The sequence below is a fragment of the Prionailurus bengalensis genome, chromosome B2 (genome assembly GCF_016509475.1).
Source record: "Prionailurus bengalensis isolate Pbe53 chromosome B2, Fcat_Pben_1.1_paternal_pri, whole genome shotgun sequence".
Lineage (NCBI taxonomy): Eukaryota > Metazoa > Chordata > Mammalia > Carnivora > Felidae > Prionailurus > Prionailurus bengalensis.
In genome coordinates, this window is record NC_057349.1 from 44,136,889 (window position 1) to 44,160,303 (window position 23,415).

The 23,415-nt window shown below is 40.1% G+C and overlaps 1 protein-coding gene across 1 annotated transcript in view; it reads left to right on the forward strand.

Annotated features, from left to right (window-relative positions):
- The first annotated feature begins 1,189 nt into the window (after positions 1–1,189).
- MEP1A (meprin A subunit alpha) overlaps positions 1,190–23,415 on the forward strand; it is a 40,148-nt gene continuing 17,922 nt past the window's right edge. Inside the window, exons 1-5 of the mRNA XM_043593161.1 lie at positions 1,190–1,217; positions 4,781–4,831; positions 9,065–9,105; positions 10,074–10,149; positions 20,449–20,566. Coding sequence (XP_043449096.1) covers positions 1,190–1,217; positions 4,781–4,831; positions 9,065–9,105; positions 10,074–10,149; positions 20,449–20,566 — 314 coding nt within the window. The remainder of the gene's footprint in view (positions 1,218–4,780; positions 4,832–9,064; positions 9,106–10,073; positions 10,150–20,448; positions 20,567–23,415) is intronic.

A 23,415-nucleotide genomic window follows, 5' to 3' on the forward strand; every position in this document is an offset into this window, starting at 1 on the left:
CAGCGCAAGTGGGGGAGGGGCAGAGGGAGAGAGAGAGAGGGGAGAGAGAGAGAATCCCAAGCAGGCTCCACACCTGTCAGCACAGAGCCCGATGCGGGGCTTGAACTCACGAACCTCGAGATCATGACCTGAGCCGAAAACCAAGAGCCGGAGGCTTGCCTGCCTGAGCCATCCAGGTGCCCCAGGAATCTGTACTTTAAACGACTTTCCAGGGTGCTTTTGAAAGATACTATAGCTGTTTTCCTAGCGGCTAAGTCTTCTTAGTAAAAGGTTGGAGACGGACGCTATTGGAATGGGGGCCCTACATGCTGCGGCCTGATGGCCGAGCCTCTCGCCTGGGCTGTAGCTGTAGGTAGAAACAGCTGACTCACAGGTGGTATTTTAGGAACATTGCCAGGAGCCCTGTGGGTTTGGTCAGGTCTCTTCATCTTTCTGTGTCAGTGTTTTAGTCTTTACCATGGGCATGAGAGGAGTGCCTGCTTCATGGAATTGTTGTGGGGATTCAAGGAATAGCTATACTTTAGATCCGCGGAACAGCGTCTGGCCCACAGTAAAAGCCGTGGACATGACAAGTTGCTGCTGCCGCTCACTTCGACAGTTTGCCAGTTCTTGCTCTGAGCACCTTTGAGTCCCGGTTACACGTCGATCGCCTGGAGCAGCAGCAAAGGCAGTTGTGTCAGAGGTTAACCGATGGACTGATAGTCTGTTGAGGGCAAGCTCGGTGAGTGAAGCAGAAAGGGGCATGTGGAGGAGGCAGAGGGCAGGAAGCATCCCTGAGAAGGGCCTGGGGGGATAGGACTTTGCTGGTCTGGAGGGGGGTCCTGGCCTCCGCTTGGACGAGGTGAGAAGGTGTTTGACAACAGGGGAGGGCTTCCCTGGCCCCACCTGCCACTGGCTTTTCTCTTCCAATCGTCACAGTACTTTCTCAATCGGTCAGTTTATGAAACGTCCTCCCTGAGATCAAAGCAAACCACTGCACCCAATAGCTTCAGAGAAAATTCCATCTTACTGTATTTCATCCCACATGATTACAAAGTGCCTACTGTGCGCTGGACACCGGAGCAGGTACGGAAAGTAAAATGTGACCCTTGCCCCGTGGAGCGCCTGATCTAGCTTTGAACTGCAAAGCCATAAACTCTTTAAACCTGGGACTTAAGACTCCAGCCTTGCTCACTTGACACTCCGGGACATGAAGTGCCTAGGACTGCAAACAGCTGGTAACTGATTAACGTCGGCAGTCAAGATCATGAAAAGAAAGTCGTTAGAGACAGGTTGTGTCTGCCGAAGACCTATGATCCCATCGGTGGATGTTCGGCTGAGCAAGGAGTGTGCTGGGCTTTCGTGTTCTTATGGCCTGTCTTTTGCCAGAAGGCAGTGTGTACGGTGGGAAAGAGCTATAGCTTACTGAGCGCTTCCTAGGTTTCCGGTGCCTGTGGTTTCCGTAGGTTATCTTTCAATCCTTACAGTAGCTTCATTAACTAGGCACTGCTGTCCATGTCACACACGGAAAGCAGGTGCTCAAAATGGCACAGCTAGTCAACGGCAGAAGTGGGATTTGAGTTCCTGTCCATCCGATTCCCAGAGCCGTTGTTAGAGTATATCGTTTAGATAAGGATAAGAAGGAAGGGAACGATAAATGCACATCGGGAGGCAGGGAAAGGCGGGGAGAATTCAACAGCCCCGCAAGTGCCTGTTTGAAAAGCTAACAGGAGAGATTTTAGCAGGAGGGGGACCAAGGCAAGAGTGTTGCCCTTTTCTTTAGAAAACAAATAGCAAAGTCCTAAACCCCTGCTTCCTGGCTTCGGAACGAACAAATATTCATTCTTTTAATTGCTTCAAAATTTGAGAAAAATTAAACCATACATTTAAGAAATTAAAGCCTCCTGTGTTTTCCTCTCTTATACTCAGAGCCAATTATTCTCACAAAGTTTATGTTTCTCATGAAGTCTCCTGTTTATCTAGTCCCTCCCCACCCCCCTTTTTTAATCATCAAGATTGTATTTGCTGACCTAAGCCATCTTTAGCCGTTGGGCAAGTTCGGGTCCTTTTTGAGAACACTGGTGGCTTCCCGTGGTTCGAGAGTGTGGGCAATGGCTCTCTACCCGCCCTTACGACCTCACACTCGATGGCTGCAGTGACAAGGAAGTCCGTCGCAGATCTCTGCCCATCCAAGGCTGACTCCGGGCTGTCATGCCTCCTGTTTTATTGTTCCGGAAGCCCACTCTCTGCCTGAGGAAATGCTTTTCTGACAGGAAGTGCTCTTCTGACCACAGGACTGGCCCACCTGCCCACAAAGTAGGTCTGAGATGGAGACAGGCAGGCCCTGGACCTTGAAGATTGCTGATATCAGAGACTGTCATACGTCCTGCATGCAAGAGTCGGAGGGCATGTAAATATACGCAGTCCTGTGCTGGGGCAGGTACAGCCCATACTGAACACCTCTTCCCCACACTGCATTCGGTGGCATAGTGTTGGTAGCTTGAAATTAACCATGGTAGGGATATTTACAGCCAGGAAATCAACAAACACTACACGTAAAAGCTTGTTCCCTCTGAGATCTGGTTGTTGAACATTTATCCGTGCATGACTGATACTTTCTTTCTCCCAGTATAAATACATTTTTCCAGTTCTTTACTATTACAAAAAAAAAAAAAAACAACAAAAACAACCCACAATGATATGGTACTTCGTTATATGGTACTTTGTATACACGTCTGTGAATCTCTATTTAGAGTATATAACTGGAAGTGGAGTTTTTAGCTTGTAAACTATGCACATTTCAACTTACTAGATAGCATCGATTGCTGGTCTGCCAGCAATGTGTAAGATTTCCTATTTCCTCACTTTCTTATTGGCATTTGGTATGGCCAGCCTTCTTCATTTATGCCAATCTGAGCTTGAGGTAGCATTCATTGTTATTTAAACTGGTATTTTTTGGGGCGCCTGGGTGGCTCAGTCGGTCAAGCGTCCGACTTCAGCTCAGGTCACGATCTCGCGGTCTGTGAGTTCGAGTCCTGCGTCGGGCTCTGTGCTGATGGCTCAGAGCCTGGAGCCTGCTTCCGATTCTGTGTCTCCCTCTCTCTCTGCCCCTCCCCCGTTCATGCTCTGTCTCTCTCTGTCTCAAAAATAAATAAACATTAAAAAAAACTGATATTTTTCTGATTACTTGGGAGGTTGAAAATCTTTTTACATGTTTATTGGACATTTGGGAGGTTTGTGGTGAATTTTGTGTTCACACTTTGCCCATTTTTTCTCTCGGATCATCTCTCTCTCTATTTCATATTTATTTGTAGGTATTCCTTTATATACCCTGGATAACTTACTCTCACTCAATTATAGGCAGTATCAATGTCTTCTTCCATCTGTGGCTGATCTTTTAACTATACTGTTGTGTCTTTTGTCACAAAAATTTTAAATCCTGATATAGTCAAACTTACTATGCTTTATATGGTTTTTTTTTATTGTTTAAGCAATATTTTCTGACCTCAAGGTTAAAAGCATTTTTTCCTATATTTTTTCAAAGTTTAGATTTTTGTATATACATCTTTAATCTATTCAGTTTGTGTGTGTGTGTGTGTGTGTGTGTGTGTATGAATGGTGTATGAATTTAATTTTTTCCTCATATGGAAATGCTGTTGTCCCCACATTACTGTTGAAAGACTAAAGTTTCCCTATTGACTTTTTGGCTCCTGTCATGTGAAATTCCCATATAGTCTTGCATCTGTTTTGATAGTCTATTCCATTCTGTAGACTGATTTTTTTGTCTTTTTTGGCAATAACACACTCTCTACTATAACTTCAAAAAATTCTTGATATTCCATTAGGGCAGTTCTTTCTCCTTGTTCTTTCTTTTCAGTTTTCTGATCTACTTTTGGAAGTTTACTTTTTCATGTAAATTTCAGAAAGGGCTTGTCAGTTCATCAAGTTTCACAAGAAACTTGGCAAGATTTTTATTGGAAAATCACTTAATTTATAGACAAATATCAAAATAATGACCATCTTTATTACATGAAGTCTTCCCATTCATGAATATTTTATAGATATAAATATGTGTGTGTGTGTGTGTATGAATAGATCTATGTCCTCTGATAATTGCTCAAAACATTTCCATAAAATTTTAATATTTTTATTGGATTTAAGTACTTTATAGATATTTTATAGATTGTTTTGATTTATACTGTGGAATGGGTTTTTTTTATCTGTTATATTACATGAACAGGTTTTGCTGCTATATAGGAATGTTATTGCTGGTGTATAGAAATGTTACAGGTTTTTATATATTCATCTCAATATTATCCTTTTCAAACCTTTCCCTGGTCTGGGGAGCTGGAGATTTTATGTTAAACTTGGTATCTGTTCTTAAAAGGATCAATGACATTTCCTTTGGCTATTTTTTTTTTTTTTAATGCCACAGTACATATGTGAGGGTCAAAGTTTCTAAAATGACGGCCAGGGCAAGGTCCGAAAAGTATTTATCACAAGGTGTATTTGCTAAATGTGTTCACTTGCAACAATGATTTGGATTAGATCCACTTGTGTTCTGTCTTTCATCTTGTTTTGTGCCCACATAGCAGCTGTATCTGTAAGTAGACTTCTTCTGTTATGAGTGTTCAGAAATATTAATTCTGGTATATGTTATCCATTTTCTGTATATTTATTTCTTTCAGATTAAACATCTCTCTAAAGGAAATGGTAAGAATCCATTGAAATGCATAGAGAGTGTTTCTGAACTTTCTTTTGTTCAGCAAGATTAATAAGAATTTTCCCCTACTTTTAACAGTGCATGATGAAGATTTTGATGAACAGAGGGATATTTCAGAAATCAATTTTGGTGGGTATAATTTCTGCATTATTAATGCCTTGAAATAATTTTAAATCTTATGATACAATTGCTGAACAGCTCTTATCTCCATGATAGAGTATTGGGTAACTTTAGGGGAGAAATGTCTATTGGTGTTTCATTGGAATATGCTAAGTTTCTGAAAAATGGAAATGATAGACCACATTTTCTAGAGAAACTAGTGAGTGCTCCATGGATTTAGAAACATATAACATGATTTTTGTTTACAAAGATTTCAGTGTTCCTGTCTTTATTTTGAAAAAAGGAAAGAAAAGTAGATGATTATTCTGTTTGATATATATATATATATATATATATATATATATATTTGTATGTACATGTAATATATGCCTAGAGCTATATTTAGTGGGGGAGGGGGGAACCCAGCCCCTCTACTGGTGTGTCATATTCATTAACACCTGTTTGCTTAGGATTTAGAGAGTGTAAAGGTATTCCATTTCAACATCTTGGCTGCAAACATTTTTATTGAAGAACTCCAGCAATCTGGTCCACTACCAAGAGGAGAGAGAAGCTTTTCTCTCTCTCGTTCTGTTTCTAAAATGAAGGAGAAGCCTTTACATTCTGGGTATGTTTGGTTAGGATCGGTGGGAAACAGATATTCACGATCCTAAATACCTTATCAAGAGCTTTCCTATCCAATTGCCAAATCCTGTAATAGAGTAAGTGCTAATTTTCATTTTGCAAGAAGGGACAGGAAGCTCCTTGTGGTGGAGGTGATCTGCCCAGATCACAGATGGCAATGATGGGGCTCACTTCAGTTCTTCTAACTCAACCCAGTGCTATTTGCAGACTACAAAACTGGAAAAACCCAGAGCTAAAGGTCAAATTTCCGTGGCTTTGTCCCATTTACAGGAAAGGGAGGCTAGCTGACATATAATTGGAAAAGCTTGAAATAGTTTTAAAGAAATAGTTTGGTAAGGTAAATGGGTGAACAGGTCCCAAGACTTCAGAGCTAGGCGTGAAATAATCTCTCTTTAGTCAGACGATCAAGGTGTAAGTACCTGAGAGGATCGGCTGTATTTTAAAACAGGGCTGGCACTAGAGTTAGAGTTTTTTCCTTATCACATCCTTATTTTTCTAGACAAGATCATTCTTTTATATTAGAGCCATTGTTTTCATCTCCACCACCCGCTCTGAGCTGTGTGACTCCAATGAAGAACTTTTACCATGTGGGTTTTTTCTCTCTTTAGGTCATAAGCTGCTAGGATTGTTAGGGTTAGCTACCTAACAATGTAGCCGGATTCTACATCACAAAAACTGTTCGGGAGAAACCACACACCGGAAATTGTTACCTTTTTACCTATCTTGTCTCCATGCCTCACAATTTAACCTTTCTAGCCCAAGAGTTGCTTTTTTTCAGACTTTTCATTTCACTTAAAGAAATTCCCCCCCGTCTGGATCCGTAGGCTCAGATCCTCAGAGCTGCCCCAACTCTTATCTGTCTCCCAACATGCACACCATCTATCAGCAAATGCTATTAGATCTACCATCAAATTATATCACGAGTTGTGACTTTTGAGCACTTTCCCTTTTCCTGTCTTGGTCTAAGGCATCTGGGTCTGGCCAGGTTCTTGCGGTGGCCTCATAACTGTTCTTGCCTTCCTGCCCTCACCCTGCACAAGGCTCTTCCTCCCAAAGTAGGCAGAGCTCTCCTTCTGATATGATTCGGGCCATGTCACTTCTCTTATCCAATCTTCCAATCTTCCAACACTGACCAGTGCTGGTTGACATCTTGTCCAGCACAGAATAAAGCCCCTGGAACCTTGATTCCCCAAATGTGTCCTGCAGGTCAGTATCACTTGAACCACCTAAGAGCTTTCCTAGAAATGCGGCATCTTGGGTCTCACCCCCACCTCCCTTTTTACAGACCCCAGCTGATTCCCTGCACATTAGAGTCTGAGATGAGCTGAACTTAGCCAGCCGTCTGATCTCTCTTTTTTTTTTTTTTTTCTACTTTTTCCCTTAATTACTTGGATTTTCCAGCCACCCTGACCTCATAGCTATTCCTCTGCAAAGGTGGTTCTCAGTGTGTGGTCCCCCAGCCAGAAGCATTAGCATCGCCAGAGAACTTATTAGAAAATTCTCGGACCAGAAGCATTAGCATCTCCAGAGAACTTATTAGAAATGAAAATTCTCAAAATTCTCGGGCCCTGCCCCAGACTTGCCCACTGAGAAGCCCTGAGGGTAGGCTCCACCATCTGTGTTTAAGAAGCCCTCAGGGGATTCTCAGGCTAAAGTTTGGAAAGCTGCTCTGAGACATCAAGGCTTTCCTCATTTCTATTTGCTGGTGCCTTTGCCCTCAATACTCTTCCTTTATTCCCCATTCCATCAGATTTCTGCTTAAATGCCACCTTCTCAGGGAAGCCTCCCCTGACCACCCTTTATAAAATGTCAACCCTCCCCTGCCTCAACACTTTCCCCCTGTTGTTCTTTTTTTCTTTTATTGCTCTTTTCCCCATCTGCTACTCAAGTTCATTTATTTGTGTGTCTCTCCTCCCTCCCCAGTCAAGAATATCACCTCCTTGAGGGCTTTGTTTTATTCCGTTACATCCCCAGCAGGTAGGACAAAGTCTGGGACACATTAGGCGCTTAATAAATATATGCTGCACGAGCAACTTGGGTAGTGAATCTCCTGAGGCTTCTTTTTAAGGGATATGTGCTTCTTTGAGAATTCCTCCCCCCAGCTGCTCTACTCTCTCACACCTCCATGACCTCATCTATGCTGACCAGCCTGGGCGCCAAGGTCTGAATGGGCTTGTTCATATCACTCTGGAAGAGTCCAGCTCTCACCTGCATCCCTAATCCAAACCAGGTGTCAGGAAATGTATGCTTTTGTTCATGACATGCCTAAGGCAGAGAGGGGATAGACCAGCACATACTACCCCTATCAAAAAGGCAATTCTACGCCGATGAGGCAGTCGTGTCATTGCTATTTGTTTTTGTTTAATTGTGCTGTGATTGTATACATAGGTTAGGCTTATGCAGGTTAGGAAATGTGTGCATGGAGAGGCACCTGGGTGGCTCAGTTGGTTGAGTGTCTGACTCTTGACTTCAGCTCAGGTCGCGATCTTGCAGGTCATGGGTTCAAGCCCTGCACTGGTCTCTGTGCTGATGGTGTGGTCCTGCTTGGAATTTTCTCTCTCTCCCTCTCTTTCTGTCCCTCACACACTCTCTCTCTCAAGATAAATAAATAAACTAAAAAAAAAAAAAAAAAGAGATGTGTGCATGGGGAAAGGGATGATACAAGGGTAGCCTTAGTCATTAGGAAGTGAAACCACAGCTTCTCCTAATACCTACAACCCCAGGGGTGTCCTTTATCATGAATGAGCCATCAGCTTTGCCAAATGGGACCTCTGTTACCATGTGAGGCTGTGGTGATAATTCTCTAGCTTGGTTTCCCAGCTGTAAATCAGGAACTGTTCTCACAATGATATAATCTACCGACCCTGTTTGAAGTCCTTTGTGTTTTACCGGGGAGGCTGCTTATCAAATAGGGTTATGATAAGAAGAGACATTCTTTTACATGCCCATAATTTTCCCCACAAGGGTCTTCCCTTTTAAGAATCCTATTTTCAGAAACACAATGAGGCCAGACTCCAAGAATACCATCAGGGAGAAATTTTATCGTGCTAAGCTCCTGATAGATATTTGGAGATACAGTTTGAGTGGATTTATCCATATTTGCCTGGTCTTTATTGCAAGGGCATTATCTTGAGTTTGGCTTTGGAGAGTATCATTGTTTATTCATGGGGCAGAGAAAAATCAACCCATTTACCTACAGTCATGAAGAAGGATGGAACAATAGCAGAGAGTGCCCTGAAAAGGAAGTCAGGAGTTCTCAAGCTCCCTCAACTGTTGACCACCTAGTGCCTTACTTCCTGTCTCAAGATTCCCTTGTGCCCTCCTCAAGTATGAGAGATTTGGAGTCAATGATCAAAAAGACGCCTTCTAATTCATCGCTTACTTTTAAGATTCTTGGACCAGGTTTCTTGTTGCAAAATGAGACCAACGAGGTGATAAGACATGATATTTATGGGTTGTTTACATTTACTCGATTAGAGGAAATTTTGCCTATTTCAAAGCGACTTTTATCACATGAAGATGAACACTAAAGATTTACAATGGAAAAGATTAATTTTATTATGAGAAATGCCTTTTAGTAATGCTCACTCAAATATATATATTTTTTAAATCTGCATCTAGCTGAAGGCTTGGATCTCTTTCAAGGGGACATCCTCCTAAGGGTGAGTACCTGTTAAGGACATAATGACGATCCTCAGTACTGGCTGTTTTTTTTTTTTTTTTAATTTTTTTTTTCAACGTTTATTTATTTTTGGGACAGAGAGAGACAAAGCATGAACGGGGGAGGGGCAGAGAGAGAGGGAGACACAGAATCGGAAACAGGCTCCAGGCTCTGAGCCATCAGCCCAGAGCCCGACGCGGGGCTCGAACTCCCGGGCCACGAGATCGTGACCTGGCTGAAGTCGGACGCTCAACCGACTGCGCCACCCAGGCGCCCCAGTACTGACTGTTTTTTATGACTGGGAGCCTCTGCTGTGTCCAGCCCTGGCATGGGCACTGTGGAGGACATGAAAGAATCTAATCTATCATCTGTACCCACAGGGGCTTCAACTGTGGTCGATGATGACAAAAACAGATGAAAAATAAGTAAACAGTACAAAGAGTCTATAATTACCATATTACATGTTCACATATTTTTCCCAGTAAGTGAATGAGAGAAGGAAATGCACCAATATATGTATCTATTTTTGAGAGACAGAGACATAACACAAGCAGGGGAGGGGCAGAGAGAGAGAAAGAGACACAGAATCCGAAGCAGGCTCAGGCTCTGAGCTGTCAGTACAGAGCCCAACACGGGGCTTGAACTCACAAGCCGTGAGATCATGACCTGAGCCAAAGTTGTATGCTTAACCGACTGAGCCACCCAGGTGCCCCAATGCACCAATATGCTTAAAGTGACTATCTCAACTTTTAGAAATTGTAGGTCTTTTAAATTTTGTCCTTAATAATTTCTCTGAAGTTTCCAAATTGTCTGTAATGAACTTCAATCACTTTGGTCATCAGAAGACAAATGTGATTGAGTTGTTTGAATTGTATGACAGGTTGTTTGTGGTGTGAAAATTTAGTGAAAGAGGAGGCCAGGGGGGCCTCAAGGATTGCCTTCCTGGTCATCTTTGCCTTGTTTCCACAGAACTCCAGAAATGGCCTGAGAGACCCTAACACCAGATGGAAGTTCCCCATCCCTTACATTCTGGCTGACAATTTGGGTAATATTAATTGTTTTAATTAGACACTTTGGGTTTTACTCTTCTCCCTCCCCACTCCTCCTGTTCATCAGCTTCAGATTGGGAGTAACACCATTGCATATGAGGGGTTCCAAGTCCTGATGGTTCTTTATCCCATGGAATTGAATGTATGACATTACACTGACACCGGGGCAGCTTAACTGGTTGGAGATACAAGAGGTAATTTTAAAAATTACAGAATATCAAATAACAATTTAAAAATGCATGACACATTACACGTTAATAAAACCAAGGGCACCATAAAGAACAAAAATACAATGAAATATAATTTGGCTTCACCACGGTGAAAAACTTACACTTTATTTTTTTTAATTAATTTACTTTTTTTATGTTCATGTCAGTATTTTCTTTTTCTTTCTTTTTTTTTGTTTAAATATGAAATTTATTGTCAAATTGGTTTCCATACAACACCCAGTGCTCATCCCAACAGGTGCCCTCCTCAATAGCCATCACCTACCCTCCCCTCCCTCCCACCTCCCATCAACCCTCAGTTTGTTCTCAGTTTTTAAGAGTCTCTTATGGTTTGCCTCCCTCTCTCTCTAACCTCTTTTTTTTTTCTCCTTCCCCTCCCCCATGGTCTTCTGTTAAGTTTCTCAGGATCCACATAAGAGTGAAAACATATGATGTCTTTCTCTGTATGACTTATTTCACTTAGCATAACACTGTTCAGTTCCATCCACGTTGCTACAAAAGGCCAGATTTCATTCTTTCTCATTGTCAAGTAGTACTCCATTGTGTATATAAACCACAACTTCTTTATCCATTCATCAGTTGATGGACATGTAGGCTCTTTCCATAATTTGGCTATTGTTGAAAGTGCTGCTGTAAACATTGGGGTACAATTGTCCCTACGCATCAGTACTCCTGTATCCCTTGGGTAAATTCCTAGCAGTGCTACTGCTGGGTCATAGGGTAGGTCTATTTTTAATTTTTTGAGGAACCTGCACACTGTTTTCCAGAGTGGCTGCACCAGTTTGCATTCCCACCAACAGTGCAAGAGGGTTCCCGTTTCTCCACATCCTCGCCAGCGTCTATAGTCTCCTGATTTGTTCATTTTAGCCACTCCGACTGGTGTGAGGTGGTATCTGAGTGTGGTTTTGATTTGTATTTCTCTGATGAGGAGCAACGTTGAGCATCTTTTCGTGTGCCTCTTGGCCATCTGGATGTCTTCTTTAGAGAAGTGTCTATTCATGTTTTCTGCCCATTTCTTCACTGGGTTATTTGTTTTTCTGGTGTGGAGTTTGATGAGCTCTTTATAGATTTTGGATACTAGCCCTTTGTCTGATATGTCATTTGCAAAGATCTTTTCCCATTCTGTCGGTCGCCTTTTAGTTTTGTTGATTGTTTCCTTTGCAGAAGCTTTTTATCTTCATGAGGTTTGCCTTTGGGGATGTGTCAAGTAAGAAATTACTTCAGCTGAGGTCAGAGAGGTTTTTTCCTGCTTTCTCCTCTAGGGTTTTGATGGTTCCCTGTGTCACATTCAGGTCCTTCATCCATTTTGAGTTTATTTTTGTGAACAGTGTAAGAAAATGGTCTAATTTCATTTTTCTGCATGTTGCTGTCCAGTTCTCCCAGCACCATTTGTTAAAGAGACTGTCTTTTTTCCATTGGATATTCTTTCCTGCTTTGTGAAAGATGAGTTGGCCATACATTTGTGGGTCCAATTCTGGAGTCTCTATTCTATTCCAATTTTCTATGTGTCTGTTTGTGCCAATACCATGCTGTCTTGATGATTACAGCTTTGTAGTAGAGGCTAAAGTCTGGGATTGTGATGCTTCCCGCTTTGGTCTTCTTCTTCAATATTACTTTGGCTATTCACGGTCTTTTGTGGTTCCATACAAATTTTAGGATTGCTTGTTCTAGCTTGAGAAGAATGCTGGTGCAATTTTGATTGGGATTGCATTGAATGTATAGATTGTTTTGGGTAGTATTGACATTTTAACAATATTTATTCTTGCAATCCATGAGCATGGAATGTTTTTCCATTTCTTTGTATCTTCTTCAATTTCCTTCATAAGGTTTCTATAGTTTTCAGCATACAGATCTTTTACATCTTTGGTTAGGTTTATTCCTAGGTATTTTATGCTTCTTGGTGCAATTGTGAATGGGATCAGTTTTTTTATTTGTCTTTCTGTTGCTTCATTATTAGTGTATAAGAATGCAACTGATTTCTGTACATTGATTTTGTATCCTGCGACTTTGCTGAATTCATGTATCAGTTCTAGCAGACTTTTGGTGGAGTCTATCGGGTTTTCCATGTGTAGCATCATGTCATTTGCAAAAAGTGAAAGCTTGACTTCGTCTTTGCCAATTCCGATGCCTTTGATTTCACTTTGTTTTCTGATTGCTGATGCTAGAACTTCCAACACTATGTTAAACAACAGTGGTGAGAATGGACATCCCTCTTGTGTTCCTCATTTCAGGGGGAAAGCTCTCAGTTTTTCCCCATTGAGGATGATATCAGCTGTGGGCTTTTCATAAATGGCTTTTATGATATTTAAGTATGTTCCTTCTATCCCGACTTTGTCAAGGGTTTTTATTAAGAAAGAATGCTGAATTTTGTCAAATGCTTTTTCTGCATCGATTGACAGGATCATATGGTTCTTATCTTTTCTTTTATTAATGTGATGTATCACATTGATTGATTTGCGAATGTTGAACCAGCCCTACAGCCCAGGAGTGAATCCCACTTGATCATGGTGAATAATTCTTTTTATATGCTGTTGAATTCGATTTGCTAGTATCTCATTGAGAATTTTTGCATCCATATTCATCAGGGATATTGGCCTGTAGTTCTCTTTTTTTTTGATACAAGAGGTAATTTTAAAAATTACAGAATATCAAATAACAATTTTAAAAATGCCTGACACATTATCATGTTAATAAAACCAAGAGCACCATAAAGAACAAAAATACAATAAAATATAATTTGGCTTCACCACAGCGAAAAATTTACACTTTAAATAATAATAGAGGTGAATCTAAATATATTGTCAGCATACTGATGTCTTCCCCTGTTGTTGCAAAACAAACACTCCATCCTTTTGAGAAATAGAGAAGTCTATATTTCACATTTTCAGAGCCCTTCCTCCTCAGAAGTAATAATTTCAATTCTTTTCTCTCTTAAGATAAAGGACTGGATAAGTTATAGTTCGCTCATTGTTAGAAATAACACTTGGGGGAAATAAATAAATATTTGAAGTCACGTGTGGACACTGCCTGACCTCAAGAAGGTAACTGACAGCTGAACAGCCACGATGATGCAATGCCTGTGAGGCCCATCTCATGGATGCGGGAAGGTCAGAGGAGAGGGGAGGCTGGGACAGGCTTGCTCTATCTTAATGGGCTGCCAGGCTACTCCCACTCTCAGGAGACATAGCTTATGTTTCAATATTTTCCACCGCTGTTATTAGTGCTGATCCCTTTTCTGGAGAAGAGCTAGATATAAACAAATGCTGTTGTCCTCAGTTATTTATTTATTTATTTATTTATGGGAATTTGAGTTCTTATTCCCCCAGTGTTTGCCAGCACGTTTGCAAATTCATGGAGCACCCATATTTATTGACATGTGATTGAAGAAACATCAACTTTTGAGAGGGGTATTTTCCCCATTACACTTTTTCTTCCTGTCTGTCGCACCTGCTGTGTCCCCCTTCCATCAAGACATGGACATGATTTTTGAATCACTATTATGTGCTGGCCACTGTGCCTTCACCTAATATTGTATTTATGTCTCGGTGAGGCAAAAGTCAGTGCCTCACAGACCTTAATGTGCGTAAGGCCCCCCTGAGGATCTTGTGAAATTGCAGAGTGGGTCAGGGGTGAGGTCTGAGATGCTGCGCAGTCCCCCAGCTGATGCTAATGTTTTTGGTCTGCCGGCCACGGCTTGAGTAGCAAGGTCTCTTTAGCAGTAATGTAGGTCACAGATTAAAAGAGCAAGCTGGAAGACAGATGGCCTGAAATAAGGTAGCAGCAGTAAAGATACAACAGTGGTTCTTAAGTAGCATCACAGGAGAATCACCTTTAGGGTTAAGAAAAGTTCAGATGCCTGGGGCCAAACCATTGGAAAGAGCCAACTTACTAGTTTCATTTTCGTTTATAATTCTTTTATCAAAGTTAAATTTACATGGATTGAAATTCACAAATCAGCGTAAAAGTCAGTGGCTTTTGATAAACACGTAAACTTATGTAACCCATGCTCCCATCACTCCAGAAATTTCCTGTGTGCATTGCCAGCCAATCTCTACCCCACGCTCCAAAAGACACGACCATTCTTTTACCTTATACATTAGTTGTACTAATGTATACCGATTTACCGATTTACTAATGTATACTGGTTTACCGATAAATGGAATCACACAGTATGTACTGTTTTGTATCCAGCTTCTTTTGCTCAACACGTTTTTGAAGATTTTCCATATTGTTGTGGACCAGTACTTAATTCTTGTTTTACTACTCAGAAATATTCCTCAGTATTATGGCAGCTGTTTATCCCTTTTTCAGTTGATGGACATTGGGTTGTTTCACATTTGTGAAAGTCTTGTGTACAAGACTCTGATCATTGTGTACAAGTCTTTGTGGAAATGTATTTTTTAATTTATCTTGGGCCAATGTCTAGAAACAGAGTTGCTTGATCATATGGCAAATATATGTTTAACTTCAATAAAAATGCCAAGCAGGTTTCCGAAGTGGCTGTACCATTTTTCATTCTCACTAACAATGTAGCAGTGTTCCATTTGTTCCACATTTTCAGTAACATTGGCAATGTTTACCTTTTTAATTGTAGCCATTCTGGTGGTTGTAAAATGGACTCTCATTGTGATTTTAATTTGCACTTTCCTAATGACCAATGATATTTCCCACATTGTCATGTGCTATTGGTCATTTGTGTATCTTTTTTTATGAAATGTCTGTTCAACTCTTACCATGATTTTTTAAAAAGTTTTATTATAGTGAATATTTTCTCCCAGTCTATGACTTGCTTTTTTTTGTTTGTTTTTTAAGCAGTGTATTGATTTATTAATCTTTTCAAAGAAGCAACTTTTGACTTGTTAATTTTCTCTTGTTTGTCTGCTTTCTATTTTGTTACTTTTCGCTTGTCTTTATTATTTCCTTTCTTCTACTTCCTTCCAGTTTAATTTGCTCTTCTTTTTTTATTTTTATTTTTTATTATTTATTTATTTTTTTAATGTTTTATTTATTTTTGAGACAGGGAGAGACAGAGCATGAACAGGGGAGGGTCAGAGAGAGGGAGACACAGAATCTGAAACAGGCTCCAGGCTCTGAGCTGTCAGCACAGAGCCCGACGCGGGGCTGGAACCCACGGACCGCGAGATCATGACCTGAGCTGAAGTCGGCGGCTTAACCGACTGAGCCACCCAGGCGCCCCTGCTCTTCTTTTTTTTAAAGTGAAGGTGGAAATTTATATCATTGATTTTAAAACTTCATTTTTAGAATATAATATCTAAATCTGTACATTTTATTTGAAACTATGCTTTTACTGTTTTTCACAAATTTTGCTATGGTTGTGTCTTTATTAAAATTTAGTTTAGATATGCTCTAATTTCCTTTGCAATTTTTTTAAATCAATGGGTCAATTAGAAGTGTGCTTTTCAATTTACAAATGTCTGTAGCTCTTCTAGATATTCTATTATTAATTTCTAGTTTAATTTTGTTGAGGTCAGAGAACATATTGTATAAGATTTCAATCTTTTGAAATTTACTGAGACATGTTTCATGGTCTACCTTTGTAACTATTCCATGTGCACTGGAAAAGAACTTGTATTTGGCTGGTTTGGAGCATGTTATTTTATCAACGTCAAATAAGTCAAGGTGACTGTGTTGTTCAAATACTTATATCTGCATAGAGTTTTGGACTTATTGTTTTATCTGTTACTGAGAGAGAGGTGTTAAACTCTTTGACTATAATTGCGCATTTGTTTATTTCTTCTTTTTGCACTTGCGTGAAACTGCTCTTCTGTGCAAGCACATTGTCATATCATCTTGCTAAATTGACTCTTCTCATTTAGAGAAGTATCTCTTTATGTCTGGCAATCTTCTCTGTTTTGAAGTCTACTTTGTCTAATTTAAATCTAGCTACACCAACTTTATAAAACTTACTGTTTGCACTGTGCATCTTGTGCAACTTTTTACTTCCAACCTATCAATTTTTTTATATTTGAAGTGTCTCTTTTTCAGACAGTATATATTTGGGTCTTACTTTTTTATACTAGTCTATCAACCTCTGAATTTTAACTACAGTATTTGGTGTATTTATATTTAATGTAATTATTGATATAGTTTGATTTAGAACTAACAGTTATTATTTGTCTTTTATTTTTGCTTTTATTTCTTCTTGCCTTCTTTTGGTTAAATCCAAGAATTTAAAATTTCACTTGGGGCCTGTAGTGGCTTTTCAGCTCAATCCCTTCGTATTGTTTTGTGAGACTTTGCAGTAGGGATTACAATTTGTAGACCTAATATGTGACAGTATCCTTAGACTTAATATTGTGCTGTTTTGCATAAAATGTAAGCATTTTAGAACAGTATAGTTTCATTTATAACCCTTTCTTTTGTGCTATTGTGGCTTATACTTTTCAACTGTATACTTCATAAACCTCATAATACAGTGTTATCATTTTTGCTTTAATCAGTTGTCTCTTAAAGTAATGAATGAAAAAAATTATCTATATTTACTTTTATACTTGATATTTCTGGTTCTGTTCATTCCCCCTGGAGATCCGGGTTCTTAGCTGGTGTCATCTCTCTTTAGCCTAATGAACTTTCTTTAGCATTTTTTGTAGAGCAAAACTGTTGGTGACAAATTCTCTTCTTTCTTCAAAATCACCTCTTTTTTGTCTTCATTTTGAAGGACTTTTTTTTTTTTACTGGAAATAGAATGTAAGCTGATAGGATTTTTCTTTCTTTCTTTAAAGTTGTAATTATTATCCTTTTCCACATTTTATTATGAAAAAACTTAAACATACAAAAAGCTAAAGCCATTGTACAGTGAACACTCATATACTTATCACCTACATTATACAAACAACATTCTGCTATATTTGCTTTATCTCATCTATCCATCCTGTCCACCTTTCTAAACTTCCGTCAATACATTCTATTTTTGATACATTTCAGAGTAATTTGCAGGGACCAGTATGCTTTACCCCAAACACCTGAGCATGCATATCTTTAACTGAAATTTAATATTTATTTATAGTTCTTTTTAATGTAAGATGTACAGAGAGTATAATGCATGAGTCTTAACTGAACAGTTCAGTGGGTTTTATATATTACACTTCTACAATGTAAACATATTCATACAACTCCTATTAAGAGCACTTTTATCGGGTGCCTGGGTGGCTCAGTGGGTTAAGCCTCTGACTATTGGCTTTGGCTCAGGTCATGACCTCCTGGTTCATAGGATTGAACCCTGTGTCAGGCTCTGCACTGGCAGCATGAAGTCTACTTGGGATTCTCTCTGTCCCTCTCTCTCTGCTCCTCCCTCCCTCTCTTTCTCTTTCTCTCTCTCAAAACAAATAAATAAACTTAAAAAAAAAAAGAGCATTTTTATTATCCCAGAAAGTTCTCTCATGCTTTTTATAGTTCTTCTCACCCTTCCAGAAACAACTCCTTTTTTGTTGTTGTTGTTTTTGCCTGTTCTAGAATTTCATAGGAATGGAATCGTATTTTATGGGGTTTTTTTTTGATTACCCAGTAAAATGTCTTTGAGATTCACCAATGTTGTTGTGTTTATCAATAGTTTGTTCCTTTTTATTACTGAGTGGCATTCCATTGCGTGAATACAGTATATCACAGCTTATTTAACTAATCTCCTGTTTATAGACAACGGGCATTGATTCTATGTTTGAGCTATGATGACTAAAGCTACTCTGAACATTCTTGTACATGCCTGTTTGGAATATATGCGTTCATATTCATGTCTCTGGTGTAAGTATCAAAAGTGAGGGATGCCTGGGTGACTCAGTCGGTTAAGCATCCGACTTGGCCCAGGTCATGATCTCATGGTTTGTGGGTTCGAGCCCTGCGATGCGCTCTGTGCTGAGACCTCGGAGCCTGGAGCTTGCTTTGGATTCTGTGTCCCCCTCTCTCTCTCTGTCCCTCCCTGCTCGCACTCTGTCTCTCTCTCAAAACTAAATAAACCTTAAAAAAAATTTTTTTAAGTGAAATTGTTGGGTTATAATACAGACATAGGTTTAGTGTTGGATCTCTTTCAAAGTGCTCGTACATTTTTACAAATTTCTACAAATGAGGAATGAAAGTTCATTTACACCACTTTCCAACATTCGTTGCTGTTATTTTTTTAAATTTTAGCCATACTGGTGGACATGTAGTGGTATGTAATTGTGGTTTTAGTTTACTTATTGTCATTTTACGTTCCTTTTTATTTACTTCTTGTTCATTTGTATGTCTTCCTGTGTAAAATACCTGTTTAAATAGTTTGCCCATTTAAAAGATTAGTTATTTGTCTTTCTTCTTTGAGTTGTAGGAGAGTTTTACATATTCTGGATGCAAGTCTTTTGTCAGATATGTATTTTGCAAACATTGTGTCCCAGTTTGTGACAACTTTCGTGACAACTAAGCTGTCTTGAGTACAAATATTCATATTAGAGATGTCACAGAGGATAGGTAAAACTTCATGAAAATCTGTCATGTTGTCGTTGTTACCTGTGTTGCTTCCACAAGTAATTTACTGATTATTCCATTGATTATTTATTTAATGACCTTGATCTAATCTTACGACATCTGAACTGTGAATCTCTAATTTGGTAGTTTATTAAATGACATAGGGTCAGGAAACCATAAAGTAAGTACGGAGTAAACTGCCAAGAACTATAAACTCTTTGAGAGAATGCACAAAAGCAAATGTACAATAAATATAATGTAACTTTATATAACATAGCTTAATTTTTAACTTAGAGCCCTACCTTCAATGAGTTGATGGGAGAAAAAAGGACACACACTAAGTAAAACATAATCTCTGTTCCTCCAGAGTATCTTTCCTCCCCACCCCATGCTTATCTTTTGCAATGTCAGCATGTGTGCTTGTTAGGGGACAGGAAAGACATTTGATCTTTGGTCATTGGTCCTAACCTACAGTTTACCAGTAAGCATCTATTGTGCTGGCCTCTTCAGGTCCATTAGGCTTCTGCTGCTTTGGCTCCAAGTTTGGGTTATAGAAATCTTTTCCAGGGGCACCTGCGTGGCTCAGTTGGTTAAACGTCCGACTTCGGCTCAGGTCATGATCCCGCGGTTCGAGTCCGGCATCAGGCTCTGTGCTGACAGCTTGGAGCCTGGAACCTGCTTCGGATTCTGTGTCTCCCTCTCTCTCTTCTCCTCCCCCACTTGCACTCTGTCTTTCTCTCTCTCTCTCTCCAAAAATAAATATTAAAAATTTTTTTCTTAAAAAAAAGAAAAAAGGAAATCTTTCCCAAGGCTGTTTCCAGCGCTGTTTAGTCTTGTCATCTCTCCAGAAACCTTGCCGGGAAGCAAAGTGAAATACCAGATGCGCTTCTCATGCTCTTAGAGCCCATAAACTTCTCAAAACTCTGCTGTCTTCCTCCAGCAAGAAGGTTATTTTTTTAGACTGCAGTGAGCACCATTCTCACTGCTTCTCTACAAGGTACTTTATTCACACAGAAGACAAATGGCTTGCAGTCTTCTGCTCTGCAGTGGGACTCTCCTGAGGCAATTGCACTCAGGATCTCTGCTTGAATGGGGAAAGGGGAAGGGAGGAAATAAGGAAGTCAGTTTATAATTTTGTTCAGCTACACATAGGAGTGTATTCTTATTTAGTAGTTATATTTACATTATATATTTAAAGTTTGCACTTAATGTTTTTAAAACAATTTTTTTAATGCTTATTTATTTTTGAGACAGAGAGACAGAGCGCAAGTGGGGGAGGGTCAGAGAGGGAGACATAGAATCCTTAGCAGGCTCTAGGCTCTGAACTATCAGCACAGAGCTGGATGCGGGGCTCGAACCCACAAACCGCGAAACCATGACCTGAGCTGAAGTTGGATGCTTAACTGACTGAGCCACCCATGCGCCCCAACACTTAATGTTTATATACAGGACTAGTTTTATAGTTGTAGTTTCCAAAGAATCTACTAACTACCAAAAAATATACCCATAAACCTCTGTGGATTTCATGTGGTGGCAAGATTTTCTCTGAACCATGTTATATATATTATCTAAGGTTTAAGTAACGCTCATGGATACTTTTACTGATTTCTGCAGGGCTGAACGCCAAAGGAGCCATTCTTTACGCCTTTGAAATGTTCCGCCTCAGGTCCTGTGTGGATTTCAAGCCCTATGAAGGAGAGAGCTCATACATCATATTTCAGAAGTTTTCTGGGTAAGTATGAAATTTTACAAAGTGTGAAGCGACACATGTCTTTCAAAAGAAGAAACCGGAAAGAAACGGAAAGCAGAATCAAGTCTTGCTCTGTGAATTTTGAAACTATCGTATTTTTAATGTTCTAGATGAAGAATGAGTCGTTTGGCTATGTCTGGGCAACAGAGAGATTTATCTCAATTCTTTTCCTGGGTTTAGGTCATGTTTTAACTTGCGGAGTGTTTTTTTTTTTTTAGGTCAGGTGTATTAAAGTATAAATTACACTCTTTTTATGGTACTGTTTAAAATTTTTTTTTAACGTTTATTTATTTTTGAGACAGGGAGAGACAGAGCATGAACGGGGGAGGGTCAGAGAGAGAGGGAGACACAGAATCTGAAACAGGCTCCAGGCTCTGAGCAGTCAGCACAGAGCCCGACGCAGGGCTCGAACTCACAGACCGTGAAATCATGACCTGAGCCGAAGTCGGATGCTTAACCGACCAAGCCACCCAGGCGCCCCTTTATGGTACTGTTTTAAATTATAGTACTCTATTGGGTGGACCTATACATAGAAAAGTTCTATGTACAGTTTTTACTTTGTATTTCTCCTAGGAAATAAATGATATATCAAGAAAGAAGCTCTTCTTTCCCAGTGGTATTTATGTCAACCAACCTGGGCTAGATGCAGTGGGAAAGCCAAGCTGTCATCTGCTGTGACGGCCCCTCTGTGTCTTTCAGCACACATTTCCTCATGCTGTAGTTCCCCAAACTGCCTCTAGGTGTTGCCTGGATTTGGTTGTCTCCTTCTGATGGTGGTTTTGTTAATCATGGATGGATAGGAGATGGGGAAGGAAGTTAGCATATGATTTAGCCTCTCAAGAAAAAAAAATATGCAAAAAAAAAGCAGTGAAAAAAGTAAAAGTTGTGGCAACCACTTAGACACAAGTTCCTTACTTACCTGAATGGTTTTTCCTTAGCTCGGACTTTTATTAAAACTGCAATGTATGCACACCTACTCTGTGCCAGGAAGTGTGTTAGTCTCTAGACACAAAGAAGCATGCTGCAGGGTCTTAGATCCCACAAGGTTTACAGCTGGCAGCTGGGGGTGGTGGAGAAAAACAACAGTTATATATGCTAAGGGGAGTGCCGTGGGCCATAAGAGGGCAGAAGCAGGAACTCTCATTTAGCATGTAGTGAAGCATCAGGGAAAGCCACACTGCTTGTTAAATGAAGACGGGAGAAGGACATAGAGGCAGAAGAGAGGGAGGTACAAAATGGGGGATGGGAAGAGTTGGGGGGAGAAGAAAGAAGAGGAAGAGGAAGAGAAGAGAGACAAGAAAAAAGCAAACATAAACACGAATGTGTCTTACTAGGAGAACTCATGTAAGGAGCATGTAAGGGGCAGTGAGATGAGCCGTGGAGCCAGGCGATAAAACGGAAGCCTGGTAATAGACAAACCACGCGCGCAGGAGTGCCCTCTTCTGTGCATGATTCATTATATATTCAGTTTTCCATTTTGGAAAGATTACTCTAGCAACCGTGGATAAAGAATCGAAGTAGGGGCAAGACTGGTGGCGGGAGACCAATGAAAGAATGTCCCAATCGTCCAGGACAGAAATGAAATGGACACACACTAAAGAAGAGGCAGTTGGAATAGAAAAAAGGGAATGAATTTCAAAACAATGAACACAGGGGGACTTCTCGAAAGCTGGTGGCTAGTTGATGGGAAGGGTTAAGAAGAACGAGGAATGTAAGATTTTTGATTCAGTGACTGCCAGGTGGTTACTTCATTCACTGAGCTTGGGAATATTGCCAGAAGAACCGCTTTCAGGGTAAGAGACTGAATGTGTCCCTGGACATGCTCTGAGGTTCTTGTGGGTCATGTAAGTGGAGATAACCAATAGTGTTCCCACAGTTCCTCTTTTTGTGAAGGAAAAACATGTAAAGTACACCTCGGACCTCGCCAAGAACACGGATTTTAGAGTTTCTCTGCTTTTGACATGTTCATTTTGTCCCTTGGCGACCTTTGCACTTCAAGAAAGTACGGAAGCCGGGGTGCTGGGTGGCTCAGTTGGTTAAGTATCTGACTTCGGCTCAGGTCATGATCTCATGGGTTCGTGAGGTTGGGCTCTTGTGCTGACAGCTCAGAGCCTGGAGCTTGCTTCAGATTCTGTGTCTCCCTCTCTCTCCGTCCCTCCCCCACTCACACTCTGTCTCTTTCTTTCTCTCAAAAATAAATAAACATTAAAAAAAAATTTTTTTTTTAAAGTACCAAAACCTTTAATTATTTATTGAAGGTTTCAGGGAAAAAAGTTCATTTTCTTAACACTTTATTTCCATTTGTAGCTACCACGGTTTCTCTTTTTTTTTCTCTTAAAAATAAAATGAAGCTAATGCAATCACTTTCCAAAAGTTCTCTTTCCCCTAGTAAAATTCTCTGGACTTCTTCTCAGTTTGTAACTCAATCCCCAAGTACTTGATGAAGGGGAAGTTCAGTTTTGAGGGATGTTCTTTCTTGTGAAATCTGAGTCTGGGAGATTCTTACTGCCTGTGGCTTAAGTTAGGGGAACGGAAAAAGGAGGAAGAATGGTGAAAAAACTGGACCAAAGGGCCCAAAAACCTTCAAGGCCCTGGTCCCCTGAAGGGGGTGGGGGAGTTAACTGGGCTCTTTCTAGAAAGACAAGGTAAAAGAGTCAGACAGGCAGAGTTGTGGCATTTTTGCAACTTACACATTACTGTTGGGAGAGGGATGTTTAAAAACAAGATAAATAAGTACTTCCTCTGGATTGTGGGTATTTTGCAGAGTCAACTCTAGTTTGGAATAAAATGCCACCGTCAGAGATGCAAAATGATCATGGTGATGCTTGCAT